This window comes from Myxine glutinosa, chromosome 4 (assembly GCF_964187855.1).
Source record: "Myxine glutinosa chromosome 4, kmMyxGlut1.1, whole genome shotgun sequence".
Lineage (NCBI taxonomy): Eukaryota > Metazoa > Chordata > Myxini > Myxiniformes > Myxinidae > Myxine > Myxine glutinosa.
Genome location: NC_136264.1, coordinates 161,414,164 through 161,438,010, shown reverse-complemented (window position 1 = coordinate 161,438,010; position 23,847 = coordinate 161,414,164). Strand labels below are relative to the sequence as shown.

The 23,847-nt window shown below is 42.6% G+C and overlaps 1 protein-coding gene across 3 annotated transcripts in view; it reads left to right on the top strand.

Annotated features, from left to right (window-relative positions):
* Positions 1 to 23,144, top strand: part of LOC137425464 (dorsal-ventral patterning tolloid-like protein 1) — a 189,893-nt gene extending 166,749 nt beyond the window's left edge. For all 3 annotated transcript variants that reach the window (XM_078776663.1, XM_078776664.1, XM_078776665.1), the window contains 8 exons: positions 1,255 to 1,380; positions 1,542 to 1,702; positions 6,108 to 6,288; positions 9,752 to 9,877; positions 13,500 to 13,627; positions 14,541 to 14,754; positions 18,609 to 18,862; positions 21,174 to 23,144. In XM_078776663.1, coding sequence (XP_078632789.1) covers positions 1,255 to 1,380; positions 1,542 to 1,702; positions 6,108 to 6,288; positions 9,752 to 9,877; positions 13,500 to 13,627; positions 14,541 to 14,754; positions 18,609 to 18,862; positions 21,174 to 21,308 — 1,325 coding nt within the window. In that variant the 3' untranslated portion in view covers positions 21,309 to 23,144. The remainder of the gene's footprint in view (positions 1 to 1,254; positions 1,381 to 1,541; positions 1,703 to 6,107; positions 6,289 to 9,751; positions 9,878 to 13,499; positions 13,628 to 14,540; positions 14,755 to 18,608; positions 18,863 to 21,173) is intronic.
* The last annotated feature ends 703 nt before the right edge of the window (positions 23,145 to 23,847 follow it).

The following is a 23,847-nucleotide window of genomic DNA, read 5'->3' as shown; positions in this document are numbered from 1 at the left end:
GCACCTCAAGGACTCTCAGACTGTGAGAAACAAGATTCTGTGGGCTTTCATGTGTCTTTCACTGAGGAGAGGCTTCCGTCTGGCCACTCTGCCATAAAGCCCAGATCGGTGGAGTGTTGCAGTGATGGTTGTTGTCCTGGAAGTTTCTCCCATCTCCACACAGGATCTCTGGAGCTCAGCCAGAGTGACCATCGGGTTCTTGGTCACCTCTCTTACCAAGGCCCTTCTCCCCCGATTGCTCAGTTTGGCCGGGCGACCAGGTCTAGGAAGAGTCCTGGTTGTTCTAAACTTCTTCCATTTAAGAATTATGGAGGCCACTGTGCTCTTGGAAACCTTCAATGCAGCAGAAATTTTTTTGTCGGCTTCCCCAGATCTGTGCCTCGACACAATCCTGTCTCTGAGCTCTGCAGGCAGTTCCTTCGACCTCATGGCTTGGTTTTTGCTCTGATATGCATTGTCAGCTGTGAGACCTTATATAGACAGGTGTGTGCCTGTCCAAATCATGTGCAATCAATTGAATTTACCACAGGTGAACTCCAATCAAGGTGTAGAAACATCTCAAAGATGATCAAGAGAAATGGGAGGCACCTGAGCTAAATTTCAAGTGTCATAGCAAAGGGTATGAATACTTATGTAAATGTGATATTTCAGTTTTTTATTTTTAATAAATTTACAAAACTTTCTAAAATCCTGTTTTCTCTTTGTCATTATGGGGTATTGAGTGTAGATTGATGAGGGAAAAAATGAATTTAAACGATTGCAGCATAAGGCTGCAACATAACAAAATGTGAAAAAGTGAAGGGGTCTGAATACTTTCTGAATGCGCTGTATACTCTCTACTGAGTGCCGTTCTAGTTGAGGTATGCTATCCACATTGGGAAACAAGAAGAAGCTGGTGTCTCGAGCATTAACCCTTCGACGGAGCAAAATGAGGCATCTTTCACTTGTGCCTCTTTTGCTTCGACTCATGTAAAGTATCTTTCATGAAGAGTAGTGTGCTTGGAACAAAGGCAAAGAGATACACAGGTCGGAAGTCTTTGTTCTCTACGCACTACATGCCTCAGCAAATTGTATTGTTTTTTAAATGAATAATATTGCGCATTCTCAGTTAAGATGAATATTCCTTAAGACAAATCGAAACATTCTGTGCTGTAGACCAGTCATGTTAAAGAGAGTATGCAGTGTCATCCTAACGCTTGAAGATTGCTTTGTTGAAAATGGAAGAGCCTAATGCACCTTCGAATCATTGGACAGAAACGGATGAGTGTTTGCGTCCTGACAATGGAGGCTGCGAACAACGGTGCGTCAATTCCTTGGAAGGGTACTCCTGCGCTTGCGATCCAGGCTATGAACTTGACAGCAACAAAAAGACATGCAGTGGTATGTGTTTCATCTTAACCAATCATCCCACTTTACATCAGTCGCCAAACAAAAACGATTGTTCTCATTTTCTAGTGTTGGTTTGAGTTGTTTTCGAGCCAGGTTGAAGTTTGCACTCCCCTTCCTCACTCCGATTACCCCGCTTCCTGTTGAGTTCATAGCGGCTTGTGGAGGTTTGCTCACAAATTCCAATGGCTCGCTGACGAGCCCAGGCTGGCCACGCTCGTATCCACCGAGTAAGAACTGCGTGTGGCAGATTGTGGCACCGACGCAACATCGCATCACTCTGCGCTTCATGCTCTTCCAACTCGAGGGAAACGAGGTGAGAGTGTTGGATAACTTAGAAACAATTCGATTCATTACTTGTATGCGAGCTTACTTGGTTTATTGAAAGTTACACTTTTGCACACTTTATGGAATCCCAAATGCTGGTGATGTTGCTTCCACACTCCCAATACTAATAGATGGTTCTTCAACAAGAACGCACTCATTAGTTGCAGTTCCTCCATGGCACGTTCGTTCCCTCTGATGATGTTTCTTTGCAAAAGTGAATGATGCCAAAAGGGTTGATAGCAAGATGTTCATTATTATCCACACTGTAGTGGCCAGCTTTAAACTGCTCACCAGGTGTACATAATGCTCCAATTTAATGGTAGGACTTCATCAGCATTCTTTGAAATTCTACTATTTATTTTAGAAACTAAAAAAAAAATTAACTGTTATTTTTCAATGTCCCTTTACGAGATTTACACTTACACATTGCTTCCCATGTCGATTAACATGCCTTTGTGAACTTCCAGTTGGTAAGTACACCCCATGTAAAGTTTTGACTTTTTCAACATATTTCAACAAACAGCTATTTGATCTTCATTTCAACAACATTCATAGATAAAGGTGACATAATATAACAAATATCATAAAACATTCACATTTTGTAGTCCATTGTACAATTTAAATAAACGTATATGCAAATTTCGCATGTGGAAAAAGTAAGTACACCCCTACATTTATCACTACTTCAAATACCTAAAATTAGAATCAGGTGCACCAGCTCAGGTGCAAATGATTAGAACATCGTTAGAGAGGATCTTGGAGGAACCTGTCTTATTTAAACCTCAAACATTTAGTTTGGTTTGCTCTTTGTTGTTGAAGTGTGCGGTGTCACCATGTCTAGATCAAAAGAGCTCTCCGAGGCCTTCAGAAAGAAGATAATAGATGCCTACGAGTCTGGGAAGGGATTTAAAAAGATCTCCAAACAATTTGAAATCAATCATTCGACTGTCCGGAAGATCATCTACAAGTGGAAAAGATTCCAAACAACTGCCAACTTGTTCAGGCCAGGCCGCCCCAGCAAGTTCAGCCCGAGAGCAGACCGCAAGATGCTGAAAGAAGTCTCGAAGAACCCCGGAATGTCATCACGGGACCTACAGGTAGCTCTTGCCACTGTTGATGTCAAAGTGCACGAGTCTACCATTAGAAAGAGGCTGCACAAATTTGATCTACATGGGAGGTGTGCCAGGAGGAAACCTTTGCTGTCCAGAAAGAACATCAGGGCAAGACTAAAGTTTGCCAATGAACACCGACCGAGGCAAACACCAGCACTTTTAGAACAATGTGCTCTGGACAGATGAGTCAAAGGTAGAGCTATTTGGCAACAGTACCAGAAGACATGTTTGGCGAAAACCAAAGACAGCATTTGACCACAAGAACCTGATACCAACTGTAAAGCATGGTGGTGGAAATATTATGGTTTGGGGCAGCTTTGCTGCATCAGGGCCTAGGAAGCTCACCATCATAGAATCCACAATGAATTCTTCATTGTACCAGAGGGTGCTTGAGGATAATGTGAGGCCATCTGTCGGAAAGTTGAAGCTCAACCTAAGGTGGACCTTGTAACATGACAATGACCCTAAACATACCAGTAAATCCACCAAGGAATGGCTGAAAAGAAAGAAATGGAGGGTTCTGGTATGGCCAAGTCAAAGCCCGGATCTAAATCCCATCGAGATGTTGTGGGGGGATTTGAAACGAGCTGTGCATGTAAGAAACCCCTCAAACATCACACAGCTGAAAGAATTCTTCATGGAGGAGTGGGCAAAAATTTCTCCCAGTCGATGTCAGAGACTGATAGACAGTTATAAGAAACGCCTACTTGAGGTTGTTTCTGCCAAAGGGGGCAATACCACCTATTAGAGCCAAGGGTGTACTTACTTTTTCCACATGCGAAATTTGCATTTATGTTTATTTAAATTATACAATGGACTACAAAATGTGAATGTTTCATAATATTTGTTATATTATATCGCCTTTATCTATCAATATTGTTGAAATGAAGATCAAATAGCTGTATGTTGAAATATGTTGAAAAAGTCAAAACTTTACATGGGGCGTACTTACTTTTTCACATGACTGTATATAGTGCCGGTGTATTTGTTCCGTTAAAAATTTCTGAGGAGATTTCGGCTGACTCAAAAGCGCTATGGGCTGTCACCGTGTAAGTGATGGAGGTCCTTGGTTTGAGTCCCGGGTTGAGTCAGAGTTTTTCACACTTAGCCCCATGCAGGAATTTAATTCCTGTTTCTAAAAAATTGCAAATGAGTTGATCTCCAATGCACTTCTACATATACTTGCATACACTTGCATACACGTACATACGCATATATACTTACGCTCACATATGGGGTCTGCCTAGAAGGCACGTAAGACATCAGCCATTATAAAGCTCGCAGTGTTAAGTGTGTAAAATTTCTGAGAAGATTCCGGCTGACTCAATAGCGCAGTGGGCTGTCACTGCATAAGTGATGGAGGTCCATGGTTCGAGTCCCGGGTTGAGTCAGAGTTTTTCACACGAAGCCCCACACACGAATTTAATTCCTGTTTATAAAATATATATCTATATATATATACTGAAACGCAATAGAAACATACCACCTTTGAAACCTTTAAATATCAACAATAACACTGCGTGTAGTAAATGTGTGAACTTATTTGTGGACAATAGTGTCCTCACTGTCAGACAAAACGGTCACGGATGGTCACTTGAACCTTCAATGGTCACTTCATAGCACAGCTGTTGAACAGCCGTTTTGACTGTCAGTGATTAGCCAAGGGGTACGGGATGATTTTAATGAGCTGCACGTGATGTCTTGATATTGGCTTTAAAAAGGCCAGTGCAAAATGGGCATTTCAATCAACATGCCACGATTGTCAAGGGATCAACGGCAGCGTGCCCTGGGCATGCTGCAAGGCGGACTGAGCTACCGTGAGGTGGCACGTCACCTTGGCTGTTCACACCAGACGATATCGGCCCTGGTGGACAGAGACACCCTCCACAACTTTGCAGATGACAGACCTCGATCAGGGAGGCCAAGAGTCACCACTGCAAGGCAGGACAGGCAGATGGTCCGAAGTCACCTGCGGGATCGATTCCGTCCAGCATCCCACACTGCGGCAGAAACTCTGGGGCGTGCAAACCCACGGATCTCCAATGATACTGCACGAAGACGACTGCATGACTATGGTCTGACTGCCAGAAGACCATACAGAGGCCCCGTGATGACGGCCGCCCATCGCCGCAACCGACAGAGATGGTGCCAGCAGCATCAGCGGTGGACCTTGGCGCAGTGGAACGAGGTCGCTTTCAGCGATGAGTCAAGGTTCTGTGTGGACAGTCCTGATGGGCGTGAGCGTGTCTGGAGAAGAACTGGCGAGCGATATGCCGATTGTTGCGTGCGTCAGGCCAACAGGTGGGGTGGCCCAAGTGTGATGGTGTGGGCCGCCATATCAGGCCGGTACAGGACGCCACTGGTGGTTGTGGATGGGAATCTTAACGCCCAGCGGTATGTGGATAACATCCTGCGACCTCATCTGCTGCCATTCCTGCTAGACCACCCAGAACTGAGAACCTTTCAGCATGACAACGCTCGTCCCCATGCTGCTCGCTTTACCACTGCATTTCTCCAAGGCGAGAACATCAACACCATGCAGTGGCCTGCGCTCTCCCCTGACCTGAATCCCATAGAGCACCTGTGGGATGAGCTTGGGAGACGCGTAGTTGGCAGGGCCAGGACACGGGCAGAGCTGCTTCAGACATTGAGGACTGAGTGGGACAGAATCCAGCAGCAATCCATCCCAAGACTGGTAGGCAGTATACGCCGACGATGCACTGCCTGTATCCAAAACAATGGTGGCCACACACGCTATTGAAAGGGGACTGACATTGCACCCTGTGCTGTTCTGTACTGTAGAACAAACTGATGAGATGGTGTTTCTTGGTCAAAAACTTGACATGTCATCAATAAAATGCCAATGTTTCAATTAGCAATTGTTGGTTTGTTTTATTTTGAACTGTTACAATTTTATTACATTTCAAACAGGTGGTAAGTTTCTTTTGCGTTTCAGTATATGTGTGTGTGCTGGCAGGATACCCTAGAGGTACACACGCCTCTAAGGTGTCGGGCCTGGGTTTGAATCCTGGCTTCATCAATGTGTGTGCTACCATGGGTTTCATTCCTGACCCGGCTATAAACTGTCATCCAGGTGTTTCACAGGCAGGGTGACTCATCAATGTGTGTGCCATCCCTCGGAAGGATGTTAAACTGGGATTTATGTCTGCCAACATTAGGTGGTCGATGTTAAAGATCCCACGGCGTCCTTGATAAAATGGTAGCTTAGGTTATTGTAGAAATGAGCTTTTGATGCTAAAATGTTTTTTTGTTGTTTGATAGGTTTGTAAATATGATTACGTGGAAGTCAGGAGCGGACTCTCGGCCTCCTCCAAGCTCCATGGCCGCTTCTGTGGTTCAGCTCTGCCTCCTGTCATAACTTCACTGACAAACAGCCTGCGGTTGTCTTTTCATTCCGATCACTCGGCATCTAAACGTGGCTTCAAAGCTCGCTTCTTCACCGGTGAGTGCACACAATAACCCAATGATGTCTGTTATAATTTGGGGTTAAGTGTTATTTGTAGTTGGCCAAATTAAATTTATCATGGACTTGTATGATCATGGCCTAGGACTGATAATATAGTGCAGAGATGGTGTCATCACCTTTGAGCTTTCCAGGCTGGGTTCAAAATGACTATAAACCACCATCTTGGTGATTTTCAGGAACGCTATCGCATCACCGAGTACATTGTCCTCCTTAGGGGATGTTGAACTAGCTGATACATCTTCTAGTACTGGTTTATGAACGATAAGGATCCACAGCGTTTTTCTTTTTCAAAAAAGAAGGCCATTGTTTACTGCTGCCTCATGGAAAATTGTGACTTCTACCCTGATCTACAAGGGAGGACTTCAGCTGTGGCCTTGCTTCACAAAATGTTACTGCATACTGTAAAGCAGGCAACCTTTCACGGTAGAAAATGTTCACGGTAATTGGGGGTACTCGGAATTCCCAGATACAAAATCTAAACTCTGTGACGTAAACAGATTAACAGGTTATATGCATGCATTGATAAGTCTTTGGCATGCGAGGTAAACAATATGTGTGCACAGAAATCCTCCACGGAATTGAACTAAAATTAGCAATCCATGGAAACGTGCTCCTTCGTGGTATTCCTGATGATAATGTCCTGTGGACCGAGCAGAAGAAGTTTTGAAATTCATGTAAAAATAATAAGGTACAGTCTTCCCATTTCCTTATCCTAAATGTAATTATGTGCACTGGTACAAACTCCTCTATCAGCCAAGAAGATCCTCTAACAGCTCATCTCTAGGGATGCCAGTTGGTGAGATTCTTAAATAAGCCACTTCCATTAGTGTTAAATTACTTGGATGCAGAATTTATGTTTACACCGCTTGGAGCACAAAGCGGGCTTAAGCAATAGGTTCACTCTATGATTGGAGAACTACAGTACTTGATTTCAAATGAATGTTATTGTAATGGTCATCCACCCATGGGTAACTCCAGAGGGATGGTGAGTCTTTAAAGACCACGATTGCCTTTTGTATCGTTTGCCTCGAGTCCGCTCCCCAGTGCAAAACCATGTTACCGTTACCATTGAGGTTACTGTTACGAACAGGTATCATGCCGAAAGTCACATGCTCGATCTTAATCGATTGGCCAAGCGGAACCAAGTCATGTAATGCTTTCTTATCTATCCATTGCCCAATCTCTTGATTAACCAATCAATCAGTTGCCATATGCTGCCTTTGGGACAGACCGGATGAGTCAAGACAGGAATTCGTTTCAACCATGTATTAAAAATTCCATGTATTTATAGAGACATAGCCTGGTGTTGGCTTAGCGGTTAGGGTGCTGGCTTGGGATCCTAGGATCCTGGGTTTGAATCCCGGTCGATCGCTGAATTAACACCAGGGGGGTTGACTCAACCTGTCCTCCTTCTGAGGTCGGCAAATTGAGTACCAGTTCACTGGTAATTCCCTGTGTGTCGCAAGAGGCGACTAACAGGGTTGGTGGCAGGAAGGGCATCCAGTCATAAAACATTGCTTCAAAAAGGGGACCATGGTGCCTGAAAAAGGCCAACCCCTACTCTGCGGGGGAAAATGGCCTCTAAAGGTAGTTATAGAGGCAATTCACAAAGCATATGTGTACACACAAATGACATTCCTTCTTATCCCCTACACATACATTCCCGCCATCGGATGTCTTAAACAGTCAACTTAACACTTCACAATATGGCCATCCTCACCCATTCAAGAGAGAAATGAGAGAAATAAATAGAGATATGGTGTCTGTGCACGTCAGAGCCTTTCACATCTCATGAGAGCTCTGGGAGATGAAGCAATCTCCCTGGTTTTAAATAATACCGTGGCACCCCACAAATCCCGGTCCTCGTGTACGCGTGCCAGTCCCGGTCAACGTGCCCCAAGTGCAATGCAGCGAGTCTGCGAGCCCGTTTCAGGTGCAGAACACGAATGGGAACACGAACCTACAGTTTAGCTGTACTTTGGCACTGAATTTGGCAAATTGTATAGAGTCTCTTCCCGATGGCATATACACACAGAAGAGCGAGGTAATTTTTGGATTCTGTCTGCTGTCTGCCAGTCAAAGAAAATTGAAAGTAATTCCAAACAGGAAACTTACTGTTTTTAGAAACGTCATCAAGGACACAAACTATTGGCATGAAGAACGAATTGAACGTGTTAAATAAGGTGGTGTAAAAGACGCTGCATCACCGGTGGTAAACTTCTGAATTTTTTTTTCTACAGCCCTTTATCTTTACTGAATTGTATACTTGAAGACTGCAGAACACAAATTGCATTGTTTGAACTTCCAAAACCCTCTAGTTTAGCAGTACTTGGATAAAATATTACACCATTTTACGCAATCTCGATCAATCAAATTTGCCGCTTGCACTCTCAGCATTGGGGAATTACGATATTCAGACAAAATGGTGGCTCATGTTCAGAAAAGTGCTCAGAAACATGCTCGTGATCAGAAATATAGATTGTGATAAGAAACTCAAAGTTGGATTTTTAAAGACCATTCCCACGTCCTTTTTTTTTTAAAGAGTGCGTGGGATAGGTGTTCTTTGAACTCGCTGGTTACCTCCGCCACTAAAGGTGGGTGGAAGTTATGTTTTTACCCCTGCCTACCCCCTATACGGATTTGGATGAAACTTGGTGGACAGCTTGGGTGTGTGACCAGGCCGAATTGATTCAATTTTGGTGAAGATCCGAATCCAGATCCAGATCTGAGAATTTTAGAAGTGATTCTTCATCTTTGAGCGATTGGACTAAACAATATATAGCACAATACCTCAAAAGGTTATGAATGGATTCGGACGAAACTTGGTGGATGAGTTGTTTTGGTGACAAGAAGAAGCCGATTAGATTTTGGTTCAGGTACGAATCCAGATCCGGCCTCTCAGTGGGATACAAAACGTAAACTGTTGAGTCTGGAAACGCTCTACCGAGTTTTTATATGTTCCAAGGCTCATGGGAATGTCACACAAATCACACACACACACACACACACACACACACACACACACACACACACACACACGTTCAGGCAGAGACATGAGACAACACACAACTTGACTTGAGACAAACACAGCCAGTGACTTTGGGGAAGGTGACGCAATTTTCTTCGGCATTTTGTGTACCAGTGAAGCCATATCGGGGCATTGCTTCACTCAATGAAGTCGGCTTGGAGATTTTGGGGACTTCTACCTCCACCGCCTGGCACCATCACCCGCCCCACCCTCCCCCTCCACCACCCCATCACTATCCTACGGGATGCCAATCTTCTAAATGCTGAACATCAAGCGAGGAAGCAACACGTATATTTGGTTGATGTTTAGTTTGTAAAAGTCTTTTCCATGATCTAACTGTTGCTTCAAAAATGTCATGTTAAATAAGTTGCATTATGCAGAGCATAAAGTGTGCGTTTATGTTCACAATAGACCGTGATGAATGTGTCCGGGACAACGGAGGCTGCCAACACCTTTGCATTAACACTGTGGGCAGCTATTCGTGCCGCTGTCATTCGGGATATACGCTCCACCCCAACCGACATGACTGCAAAGAAGGTATTGTAGCAGGAGGAGGGACACTCAGGGCGGTGAAAAGCAATGATGTTTCATTCTATAAATTGAGTCATGGTGACAAAAACGCAGCTGAAGTCAGAGATGAGCATCACTACCATTTTCAGTGTTGTGAAACGATTTCATTATAGGTAAACACATTCTTTTGTAGAAATCATGAATTGACATAGAGGTCTGCACACTCACCCCTAAGTTGTCTAGACTGGGTTAAAATCCCGACCCAGCTATAAACTGATTCATCAATCTCAGTGTGTGCCGTCTCTCGGATGGACGTTAAACGGGCGTCCCATCTGCCAGCGTTCATTGGAAGACGTTATAGATCCCCATGGTGTCCTCCGTGAAGAATATGCGAGCTATCGCCGGCACCATAACCAAATTCCTGCCCCAGCCAGCAGAGGGCATCAGGGCCACAGCTGCGTCCTCATGCAATGATGCTGCCCTGCAGCCTTGCACTGCATACAAATGAGGAAGACTTGATCACACCCTTATCAGAAGAAGACTCAATAGATTATTGTGCAGCCATTTTGTATCACAGTTCATAAAATTATTTCCACTCCATAATTTGACCCAAGTAACAATAAGGGTAAGAGGAATAATTTGTATATTTTAGAGGAGATAGTAATTTTCATTTGATCACTGGTGCCACTCTTTTTAAGATAATAATAATAATAATAATAATAATAATAATAATAATAATAATAATAATAATAATGTATGCCTATAATGCGCACATATCCACTCATATAGGATGCTCAAGGCACTGACAAAATTATATATATATATATATATACATAATCATAAACATAATGCAAAAGAACAATTGAAACAACATTAATCTTGCATCAAGCACAAAATTTAATGAATATCAAAGTAATCGAGTGTGCCTCATTAAATAAGTTTTCAATTTAGTGTTAAACAATGTGAGGCTGTTGGAAGTTTTTAATTATTTGGGTTGAGTGTTCCACAGACGAGGGCCTGCTGTTGCGAATGCTATGTTGTCACCCCATGTTCTCTTGGGCCTTGGCACCACAAGCCTCATGTCATCGGATGATCTCAATCCAGTGCGAGATGGTGTACGGGTCGCGATGAACGAGATGTTGTATTGTGGTGCAAACCCACCAATTGCCCGAAAAGTGATCAGCAATGCTACCTTGTAACTAGGTCTTTGTTCGACAGGAAGTCAGTGAAGATTTTGTAGAATCGGGGTAATGTGGGAGAACTTCCTTGAGTTGGTGACTGGATGAGCCGCTGCATTCTGTACTTTCTGCAGTTGTTGAATCTGGCATTTGGGAAGGCCGTAGAGTAAAGAATTGCAGGCAAGCAGCCGAGACGTATTTATGGCATGAACTAATTGTTCAGTGGCCCATAGTGTTAAGTATTGTTTAATAGGTCGAACATGGCAAAGTCTCTAGTAAACTAGTTTCACAAAGCTCGACACATGTGACTCCATTGTCACTTTGGAGTTGAAGCTCACCCCCAGACTCCATGCCCAATCGACTTGTGCAATGTGGGCGTTACCGATGTTAATGTGGGGGATATTGACTTTAGCACGCTGGTACCTTGAGCCTAAAAGAATACCAGAATACCCATACAAGATACATTTGATGGCTTCTTATAATTCATATTATTTTGCCACATAACTAGCAATCACTGATCTCAAATATCTCCTTCAACAATGCTGTGTTTTGGCCTCTTTTGCGTAGTTTTTCAGTGCATTCCCTCCTTGTAGATACATTTCTTGTGACTAACTGAAAGCTCAGTTTAATTTTCATTGCAACGAGGACGAAAACAGTACGTACAGCTGTGTTGCAGCTCGCAAGTAATGCCGTGTAGTTTTTGTAGCATCCATAATTAACCTCAAGAGTTGGGACATTGTAAAATAATAATAGGGTTTCAGAAGGATTTAAAAATTACGTAAGCAGGAAAAGTGAATTGATTACAGAGGTGAAAGAAGAAGAGATACTTGAGTGACATTGAATATGCATTGAATATGCATTGAATATGAAGAGATGCTTGAATATGCAGATGTTTGTCAAAGCAACTAGAGCAAAAACAGGAACAGATACATTCAAAGTACACCGCCCCCATGCCAAATAAATAAATAACATATTCCAGCGGGGCATTGCTGGAGCACCTTTGTCGCCCGGCGGTACCGCCGTGCAGCACATAGAGACTGTATTGGGAGGGAGAGGTGTACAATAATTGATTGATTAATTGCATAATTAAAATCAATAAATAGTAATCGTAAAATAATTTCTTCATCAATTGGCAAATAACGTAGCTCAACCACCAATGTTTCATCCGAAGCTGTAACTTTTTGAAAAATAATTAAATAAGTCATTAATCGAAATTTTTAAAATAAGTAATTGAGTGATTAACTAATCGATTAATGATTAATCAATTACTTGATTAATCAATAAATCAAAAATATCCTTTATAGCCACATCACTTGGTCACTGTCATGTCCAAATATTAGCTTCCTAACTCAAAAGGTGCCTGAGATATTGCCCAGATGAGAAAGAAAATAAATAAGTGATTAATAATGAAAAAAAATAAATGATAATCATAAAATAATGAAATTATTAATCAATTGGCTATTAGAATACCTAAACCTCCACTGTTTCATCCAAATCTGTAACTTAAAAAAAAAAGTAATTTTAAAGTCAGTCATTAATTGAATAATTAAATAATGAATCGATTAATTGATTAATCAATAAATCAAAAATACCCTTTACAGCCAAATCCCTTGGTCATTGTCGTGTCCAAATATTAACTTCCTAACTCAAAAGGTGCCTGAGATATTGCCCAGATGAGAAAGAAAATAAATAAGTGATTAATAATGAAAAAAAAAAAATGATAATCATAAAATAATGAAATTATTAATCAATTGGCTATTAGAATACCTAAACCTCCACTGTTTCATCCAAATCTGTAACTTTAAAAAAAAGTAATTTTAAAGTCAGTCATTAATTGAATAATTAAATAATGAATCGATTAATTGATTAATCAATAAATCAAAAATACCCTTTACAGCCAAATCCCTTGGTCATTGTCGTGTCCAAATATTAACTTCCTAACTCAAAAGGTGCCTGAGATAGTGCCCAGAAGAGAAAGAAAATAAATAAGTGCTTCATTAATCTATAATAATTAAGTAATTAATCAATTAATTGATTCATCAAAAAACGAAATCTAACGTTTTTGCCAAAGCACTTGCTCACTATGTGCAGAAATTTCAGCTTCCTAGCTCAAAGGATGGCTGAGATATCACCCGGACAAACAAACAAGAAAGAAAGAAAGAAACCGGAGCGAGAACTGAGTACTCCCTTTCAGCGCGTGTCATCGCCGGGCCCCCTTCAGTTCCCGGCGATGACGTCATGCAGCGCCTGGAGATGGAATAGGAAAGGAGTGGTGTACAATACCTTGCGATGTAGGAGAATGTTGGATAAGGCAACCAGTCAGCCAAACTTTGTTTAACTCTACCATTAATCTGACACCTACATCTACTGACATTAAAATAACTAGTAAATTTATGCAAATTTGGAATTTGAAGACTGTCAAAAGTGTGCCCTTAAAGTAAAGTGTTTTAAAACTTTGTTTTCTTTCACAGCTGGCTGTCGACAGAGTGTAGACAATATTCAAGGAACCATAACCTCACCAAATTGGCCGCAGCGTTACCCGAGTCGTAAGGAGTGCACTTGGAAGATCAGCGCACCACCCGGCCACCACGTGCACCTGGTATGGAGATTTGAGAGATCTGTATATCATATGTCTGGGAAGACGACGGCAAACCACCCAGCATAGCCATTGCCAAGAAACTGCTCGGACCTGCGTACGGGCAGAATACCAGAATACTAATTCAAATATCATATGCACAGTCAAACCTCTTTTATCCGGAATGGTTGGGACCATGGGGTATTTCTGATAAATGGATGTTGCTAAAAAAGATATTTTATGTGGAAAACAAAAACATTTATTGATGTCGTGTTATGTTGTAATCTAGCCCTAACCCCAGTACACATTATCTTGGTCCCAACCCTTTCACTACTCTCGGCAGATAATGGTCTTTTACCACTCTTACTGCCACTACTATCATTGACACCAACACTCGCATCCATAGTAGGGGTAGAAGAATGCTTTGGGCCTGCACTGTATGATCTCACCTTGGGGTTAACCTCCCTTCATCATCTGTGCCGTACTCGCCTTAAAGCTGTCTAGCTGGGTTTGAATCTCGGCCCAGCTATAAACGGTTATCCCGGTGTTTCACAAGCAGGTGATTCATCAATGTGCGTGCCGTCCCTCGGATGGACGTTAAACTGGGCGTCCCGCCTGCCAGCATTAGTTTGTGGATGTTAAAGATTCCATGGTGTCTTTCGCGAGGAGTAGGAAAATTCCTGCACACTCAGTCGAGTATCCTGTATCAGAGTGGCTTGGAGTAACCAAGTGGTGGAGGATTGTAACCTTAGCCAAGAAACTGCTCTGTATGGAGCAAAGTACACAGACAAGACAACCCTCACTCTCTACATGTCTCTACCGCCCTTACAGCTAGGAATTGTATCCAATAGCAATAGATCAGGTAGAGTATATTCGAAGGTTGTATGCAATGTTAGCTAGGCAAAGATATTCATGTCTGTGCCCTGTTACCGGTCAGGTATTCAATGAGTTTGAGATGGAGCCTCATGAGGAATGCAATTATGACCACGTGGAGGTGTATGATGGGAAAGATGTTGAGGAGCCCCTTCTTGGCCGTTACTGTGGAGCACGTCGTCCACCTCCTGCAACCTCCTCCAACAGCTTTCTCTTTGTTCGCTTTACATCGGATGCTTCAAAGCAACGGAAAGGCTTCCTTGCTACTCACACGACAGGTGCTTGGCATGGAGCTTGTCCAATAAGGTTGTGTTTGCTGTTGTGGTGAGGTGTACACCTATCTCTCGGATTTGTTCAGAATTCAACTGTATTCACACAGCTAGTCCATAGCAACTAGTAGATGTTAATATACAGTGCCTTCAGAAAGTATTCACACCCCTTGACTTTTTTCACATTTTGTTGTCATGGCCTGAATTGAAAATGGATTAAATTGAGATTTTTTTGCCACTGATCTACACATAATACCCCGAAATGACAAAGTGAAAACTTGAAAACAAGTTTTTAGAATATTTTAAAAATTCATTGAAAATGAAATCCAGATATATCTAATTTACAAAAGTATTCGACCCCCTGAGTCAATACCATGTAGAAGTGCCTTTGGCAGCGATTACAGCTTTGAGTCTTCTTGGGTGTGTCTGCATCAGCTTTGCACATCTGGATTTGGGGAGTTCCTCCCATTATTCCTTGCAGATTTGCTCAAGCTCTGTCAAGTTGGATGGGGAGCATCTGCGAACAGTAATCTTTAAGTCTTTCCACAGATTCTCGATGGGATTCAAGTCACGGCATTGGCTGGGCCACTCAAGGACTTTTAGGTTCTTGTTCTGAAGCCATTCCAGTTTTGTTTAGCTGTAAGCTTGGGGTCATTGTCCGATTGTAAAGTAAATCTTTGCAACAGTCCCAACAACAGGTGAGACTAACAACAGGGGTCTTATGCCCTCTGAAGCAGGTTCTCCTCAAGGATTTGTCTGTATTTAGCTCCATTTATTGTTCCCTCTATTATTACAAGTCTCTGCCGCTGTCTCTCCCAGTCCCTGCCACTGAAAAGCATCCCCATAGCATGATGCTGCCACCACCATGCTTCACGGTAGGGATGGTGTTAGATGGGTGATGAACTGTGCTCAATTTCCGCCAGACGTATCGCTTTGCATTCGGGCCAGAGAGTTCAATTTTTGTCTCATTGGACCACAGAATGTTTTGCTTCATGCTCTCAGAATCTTTTACATACCTTTTTTTCAAACTCCAGACTTGCTGTCATGTGCCTTTTTCTCAGGAGTGGCTTTTGTCCAGCCACTCTCCCATAAAGCTTAGATTTATGATGTGCTGCAGAGACTGTTGTCCTTCTGGCAGATTCTCTCATCTCAGTCAAGAAACTCTGTAGTTCTGTCAGTCATCGTTGGGTTCTTGGTCACCTCCCTAACAAAGGTCCTTCCTGCCCGGTTGCTCAGTTTGGTCGGATGGCCAGCTCTAGGAAGAATCTGTGTCGTTCCATATTCTTTCCGTTTCCTAATGATGGAGTTTGCTGTGCTCTTGGGAACTTCCACACTCTAGAAATTGGTTTATACCCTTCCCCAGATCTATCCCTTCTCACAATTCTATCTCGGAGCACTGTCAACTGTGGGACCTTTTATAGAAAGGTGTGTTTCTTTCTAAATCATTTCCAATCAACTGAATTCTCAACAGGTGGACTCCAATCAAGTTGTAGAGACATCTCAAGGATGATCAAAGGAAATTGGACGCACCTGAGCTCAATTTGGAGTGTCATAACAAAGGGTTTGAATACGTATTGACTCAAGACATTCCAGCTTTTCATTTTCCATTACTTTCTAAAAAATTCGAAAATAAAATCCATCTTGACATTATGGAGTATTTTGTGTAGATCAGTGCCAAAAAAATCTTAATTCTATCTTTTCTAAATTGAGGCTGTAACACAACAAAATGTGAAAAAACCAAGGGGTGTGAATACTTTCTGAAGGTACTGTAGAAAGGTATATATAAACCGAGGTCGCTTGCTTGCTTGATGCCAGCCATGCCCTCTCCTCGTCAAGATGGGGTGGAGCAGGAGCAAATGCGCATGCGAGGTCCAAGTTCTGGCCCTTTCCTCAGCAAGATTGTGTGGAGGATCACTCCTCATTTTTTAAAAAGCGGTGAAACCGCTTAAATATTTGGCTATGTCCTTCCTTCCATCCATCCATTCAAAAATGAAGAAGAAGAAACTTCTAGGCCACCATGTTTAATTCGAAAGTGTTCTGAAGTGTCATTTTAATGTGGTCAAACAATAATTATAAGGGGTTCTAAAGGGTAATTTTAAACGGAAATTCTAATTCTTCATCTTACTATAATTCACCAAATGTCCGTCTGTCTGTTCGAAGGTACCGTAAAAACTGCTGAACCAATCGCAAAGATATTTTGGGTGGGTAATCCTGGGACCCCTGGGAGTAAAATAGGCTATTTAGTTTTCTCAATTTCAGCTTTGGTCTGCAGCATTCTCAGGTGTGGACTCCCGCATAACATTCACATTCGCATAACGTTCATTGTGACGATGTTCTCATTGTGACGATGTTCTGACAATGTATGTGTTCACGGTAGTGTTTGACGTGACGGTGTGAATGTAATTTCGTAATGTTTTTCGTTTCGTAATCCTTTAATGAACGTTTAATTTTCAATGAACGTTTAATGCCCTTCGATGTCTGGGGCCGCACGCGCGCTACACTGGACGGGCCAGCGTGTACCTTGCCCTTCGCCGTCAGGCTCGGGTAAACCGCTGAGCCCCATCCGTGATTGGGACTGGGGCTTGAGACAGTGTCCCACGAACGAGGAATTCCCAGTAAGCGTGAGTCATCAGCTCGCGTTGATTAAGACCCTGCCCTTTGTACACACCGCCCGTCGCCGCACAAACATGACAATGAAACACAATCACAATTCACATATTCGTGCAATTCGAGAAAAGGAACTTTTATCAGCAATGTCGTCTATCCTGAAGTTCTAAGATGAAGAAGAAGTACAAAATCATTCAATTCTTTTCCCTAAAGAAAAGCGTACAGTTGATATCACGATTTGAAACACGATGGAATAATATTTACCGATATGAACAGTGATGTGGCTTTTATTGAAATTCTACAAATACTGTTTAGATTTTGATGATTTGCGTGTGATTTGATTCAACGGATGTTTATATGAATCATTTAAAATAAAAAAAAACCCTTCAATTTCTGATATTTTGCCTTTTCATTTGGGCCTCCCAATTGAAGGCCCGCCCATAGGGCGGGTACCGTTGCTAGTTTAATTAATTGGAGTTTAACTTCCCACGCCCACCCGTGGGGTAGATAAACAGTATCCAATAATTTTGCGCCATAAGCAAGTTTTGGCGTTCACCTCAAAATATTAAATGCAGGCCAAGTACCAGTAAGTAAACTAGTTGGCATCATGAGAATGTGATGGGAGATAATGTGAATTCCGTGCTGCTAATTTGTGGCCCAGATTAACTTCTCTGAAATTTTGATGTACAGTACTAAACTGCATTCTCATCAACAACTCAACTTCGGATTTACTCCGGACTAACCCTACCTGTGGATGCACCTTAAGGCTTGGTACCTTGGTACCTGGTTTTTGAGGAGTTGAAGGGAGTACCGTAGCCTGGGATATCGTTAAAGTGATTAATGTTGAGACGAATAAACCAATTTCTAACTCAAGCAAAATAGCTTTTGTGCCAATTAGTGGTCCCACACTGATAGAAATGAAGTAACTGTTGTATCATATGATTTATGGAACCATGTACAGACGACCGACCCTAAGTGGCATTAAAGAAAGAAACAAAGAAAAAAATAGTTGTTTTCCAGCTTGCTAGATTCTTGGAAGGAATTGCTCAAATATTGCTTACACATCTACTACAATTTGAATGCCCAAGGTACCTTTGTTCCTCACGTTAGCTACAGATGGCATCATCGAAAATACAAGCTTTACCCTTTACTCCCATAAGAGAAGTGAATGAAATGTGTAATCGATTGTGTTGTTGTCCCCGTTTTCCTCGATGCAATGCCTGATGCATGTGCGTGTCCAAAAATGTTGTCTGCAGAGTGTGGTGGGGAGCTCGAGGCCAGTCTGAGGACGGATGAGATCTGGTCGCATGCCGCGTACGGAGACGAGCCATACCCGCCACAGATCGACTGCACTTGGCTTATCTCCACATCACCGCCACACAGTGTGGAGCTCATTTTCCGTGCCTTTGAACTCGAGGACGACGCCGATTGCGAGTACGATTCGCTGGAAATATGGGATGGGGCGGGCCCTCATCACGGGCCACTCATTGGTCGTTTCTGTGGATCTGGGGTAAGAGAAGGGACATTTGGATATGGTTATAAGTAGGCTATCCTAGGTCCGAATATTGTTGATCTGATCCTAGACGGTACAGTTAGACAGTAACCCAGACAGTACTATTAGATGGCAGGTTGTTTTCTGATTCATGTTCCAATTCGTATTCAAAATATAACATTCAATTAAAATAAGTTGTTCCTCGATCATAACCTGACATTTGTGGACAGCCGGACAGACATGAACCAAATGCTTAGCTCCGCTTTTCCCTTCGCGTCCGCAGGGTAATTACAAGTGTAATTTTACCTTGTAGGTTGTATATGACCCAATGAATTGAATTATGTTGAATATCACAACAGGATTTTGGAGTTACGGCGTAAAGTAAATTTCAATGACTAGTGGAGAGCCCGTCATTATGGATAGGTGAATTCCGCTGGAATTACAGACTCCATGACTCAGAAAACCCACATCAACTGGAAGCGGCGCTGTTTGATACACATTTACAGAGAGAGAATTGGGGTTCTCCCTCCACCCTGAACCCCAGGACGATGATTTTTTTTATACCTAAATCCCTTCCTCCTGTGCACCCCTTGCGTACAAACATAAATTTTCAACTCATTCTGTTTAGTGCATGGACGACAAACAAAAACACACTTACCACTCCTTTTTTTTTTAGTATAAACGGTCAAGGCTCATGGAAGAGCTAGGATGCAGAACAGATCAGGACACAACATAATAAAGAGAACAGCACAAGAAAGGGGGAAACGCCAACAGTATGGCAGAGGGAGAAAGTCGACGGACACACACAACCAGGGGATGCCATGAGTGGTAGGGGAGAAGGCAAGGGGTGAACAAGATGGATACGTAAGCAAAGTTTTGGGAGGGGTGGAGGTGGTTTAACGGGTGTAGAAAAGATAATGGTTTTCGATGGGGATGACTTGAGATGATGGAGAACAGCTGTCTTGAAGACCTGAAGCCCTGAAGGGAAAAATGAGATCAAAGAGTGTGGAAGGTGATTCCACAGCTGGGGAAAGGAGGAATAAATGAGTGGAGGTGAACTTCCTTGGTTTCCACAGCATCAAGCTGAGCAAGATGTGAGGCAGGGGAGTCAGGCCAGATGGGGGAACAGTACTCCATCAAGCTGCGGAAGAAAGCCTTGTAGGTGGATAGGAGTTCAGTTATGCCAAGGAAGGACTTTGTACGACGGAGGACGCCCAGTCGGCATCTGGCTTTGGAGGCCAACTTTGAAATGCGGTTTGTCCAAGAAAGATCATGGCTGAGAGTGAGACACGAGAGTTTGAGTGACGAAGCTCTTCGAGATGGTTGTTGACAAAGTAGATGGGAGGGTTTGTGGTACGGTCCTTTTGGAGAGAGAGTGTGTGTGAGAGAGAGAGAGAGAGAGAGAAAGAGAGAGAGAGAGGGAGAGAGAGAGTGTGTGTGAGTGTGAGTGTGAGAGTGAATGTGTTTGTGGGATTTCTCAGGATTGAAAGATATGCTCCAAATGTTTGACCAGTTTGTGATTTTGTCAAGGTCTGAGGAGAGGGAAGAGGCTGCTACGTGTCTGTCAGAAGGATGAGGAATGTCACGGCAGAGAGTGGAGTCATCAGCAAATAGATAAAGAGGATTTTCCAGAGTCAGAGAGATATATGATGAAAATTAGGAATAATATGGGACCGAGAACACCGCCTTAGGGTACTCCAGCCTTAGGGTATACATTGGCTACAAGAATGGAGGAGTTATGGGTGGATTCAGATGAAATTTGGGGGAGAGGTAGTGTATGTGACAAGGAATAAATGATTAGATTTTGGTGGAGATTCGGATCTGGATCCGACTAATATAATTTAAAAAGTGATTCTCCACCATTGAGAGATAGGGCCAAAAATGATGTATAGCACGATATGTCAAAAGGTTATGGATGGATTTGGAAGAAACTTGGTGGACAGGTTGGATGTGTGATGAGGACAAATCGATTCAATATTGGTGAAGATCCGCATCCGGATCCGAGAATTTTAAAAGTGATTCTTCACCATTGCGAGATGGGGCCAAAAATGATATACTGTATGGCATGATATTTGAAAAAGGTAATGGATGCTTTATGACAAAACTACATGGATGGTTATGTGACGAGAAAAAGCCAATTCGATTTTGGTCCAGGTCCGAATCCAGATCCGGCCTATCGGTCAGCCTGGTGGAAATATGCGTCTAGTTTAACTTTACAATTGCTGTGCTGGTATTGCAGTTTTGAAATTAACAATTTATTGGAATTTTGATAACATAGTACAAACACATTCCAAGTGCTTGTGTGTAACATCTACATTTATGTTCTCAGCCGTCCAAACCCATCTACTCCACGGGTTCTACGGTGATGCTCGTCTTCCACACCGACGACTCGGTCGCCAAAAAGGGCTTCCAATTGCGGTTTACCAGCACCGAATACCAGGATATGGTGCACATCTCCAGTTAATCACACCCAAGCCCACTCAATACAATTTAAACACACACACACACACACACACACACACACACACACACACACACACACACACGTATTGCCCCGGAACAGTTGTTTCATCACTACGTGATGGTGCACTGTTCCAACGGTTTTCCTGCCAGAGAGAGCACTTGAGTGGAGACAACCAGGCTGCAAGGAAGATGGTTAGCCTGTGGTGATGGCGTACGTTGATGTCAGGCCTGTTTTAAAGGCGTTGGCATCGACGTGCCAAAAACCCATATGCTGACCTCCATTTTTTTTATAATGTGATGATCATGGAAAGGCTTTTAAACCCACTTGAACAACCACCTAGAATATTGATGTTCAAGGCACAACAAAGACCATCATTTCTTAATAATATCTCCGTCATGCATTATGTTTTGTTGTCACTGTGTCACAAAATGTGATGGTGCAGCCTCAGGGGCTCAGGAATATTAAGTAAGTGATAGAGCTGCACTAGCTTGTAGAGACATCATTGGGCAGTCCGTGTCCAACCTGGAGTATTTGTCCTACCATGGTATAACTTTCCACTTTTCAATTTCACAACTACCCTTATCACCTCTTCCCTGCCATAAATTCCCTACTCTCTAAACTCTCCATTAGCTGATCCTTCACACCGAAACTTGACCTGGACTCGTGTTTGCCATTTCTTTAAGCACACCGTCATTTGGCAGGTGTGATCTCACCTGTCGTATGGGATAGACGGGGCCATGATGTTCCTCTTGTCATAGGTCATTCACAACCATCACGTCCTCCAGTTTCACCGCTCTGGATTGACCACACACGGTACGTGAATTTACGGCACACGATACACATATCAATGGCTAACACGTTAACCAGGTGCTATTTTTTAATATAATAGGTGCTTTTATTTGTGTTAGTCTTCAGCTGCCTTTGATTGACAGTCTTAATTCAGTCATAATCTCTTGATGTCTCAGATTTGAAACTTCTCGAAAATGGCATACTGGTCTTTCTCCCTTGATGCCAAAGATGATCCTTCTTGCAATACCTGAGCTCGTACGTATCTTCCTCTCGCATTTGGCCCTAAGGTCTCGATTGAGGTAGTGAGGAGGGAATAACCATTCACCGTAGTGAGGATTGCCTTTGGGCTTGCACGATAAAGTTTAGTTTCCCAGCCATTTACGATGGTGTGTTGAAAGGCGACACCTCCTATTATTTTGCTCCAAAAGAGTCAGTGATCCCAACTCTCATCTCCAGCGCTTCTCAACATGTATGCCATCCATCGTGCTGCCCTCCGCCATCTTGACTCGCGTCGAGCTGAGACATCAAGTTTCAGAATCACAAAACTTCGCACCCAGTGGCAGGAAGAACTAATGACAGACTGCGCTTGTTTTCATTCTAATATATTTAGCTGTTTTGGAGAAAAACAATAGGAGGCATTACTTTTCAACTCACCCTCGGAGTTTGAAAAGGAAAGTTGTAGGTTTTCCATTTTTATCTTGTTATACATCATGGACCACATGTGGTTTTACTGGTGTAGTTCCACAGGCCATGGGCTACCTCACTGTAATCGGACTCTAGGAATTTTTAATACTCTAGTGCTGTCTGTCTGCATGTAGTACAAATCAAAATATCGCTTTCGGAGCTCACGCTTGGTGCGGAAAACCTTTATAACAACTGGCACTTCATGGTGAGCGAAGCTGAATTTCTGAATTGTGTTTGTATGAGCCCATTTTCCTCACGATCGTGGAACTACATAAGATGATGTTACTTTAAAGACTCTCATTGCATGCCGCTTAAAGCCTGGACTTTGTCTTTGTGTTTTTAAATAAAATGAACCAACACAAATTGCAAAATGCCTGTTTTTTTGCCTTCAATATTACGATAAATTTGATAAGCTCTCTTTCCTCTCCCAGGCCTCCTAGTGAAATCAAAATTAAATCAAAAGCGCACTTTATAACTGCGATCCGTTATCGCTTCACCTATCGAATATCACGTCGTGTGCCAGCCACATTGGTTTCAAGGAAAGTATTTTAAAAAGTTCTCTCTGAAACAGCTCACCCTGTAGATGTGATAGTTTACAGATATGATCGACAACCATTGGTGTACAGTCACGTGAAAAAGTAAGTACACCCCATGTAAAGTTTTGACTTTTTCAACATATTTCAACATACAGCTATTTGATCTTCATTTCAACAATATTGATAGATAAAGGTGATATAATATAACAAATATCATGAAACATTTACATTTTGTAGTCCATTGTATAATTTAAATAAACATAAATGCAAATTTCGCATGTGGAAAAAGTAAGTACACCCTTGGCTCTAATAGGTGGTATTGCCCCCTTTGGCAGAAACAACCTCAAGTAGGCGTTTCTTATAACTGTCTACCAGTCTCTGACATCGACTGGGAGAAATTTTTGCCCACTCCTCCATGCAGAATTCTTTCAGCTGTGCGATGTTTGAGGGGTTTCTTGCACGCACAGCTCGTTTCAAATCCCTCTACAACATCTCAATGGGATTTAGATCCGGGCTTTGACTTGGCCATT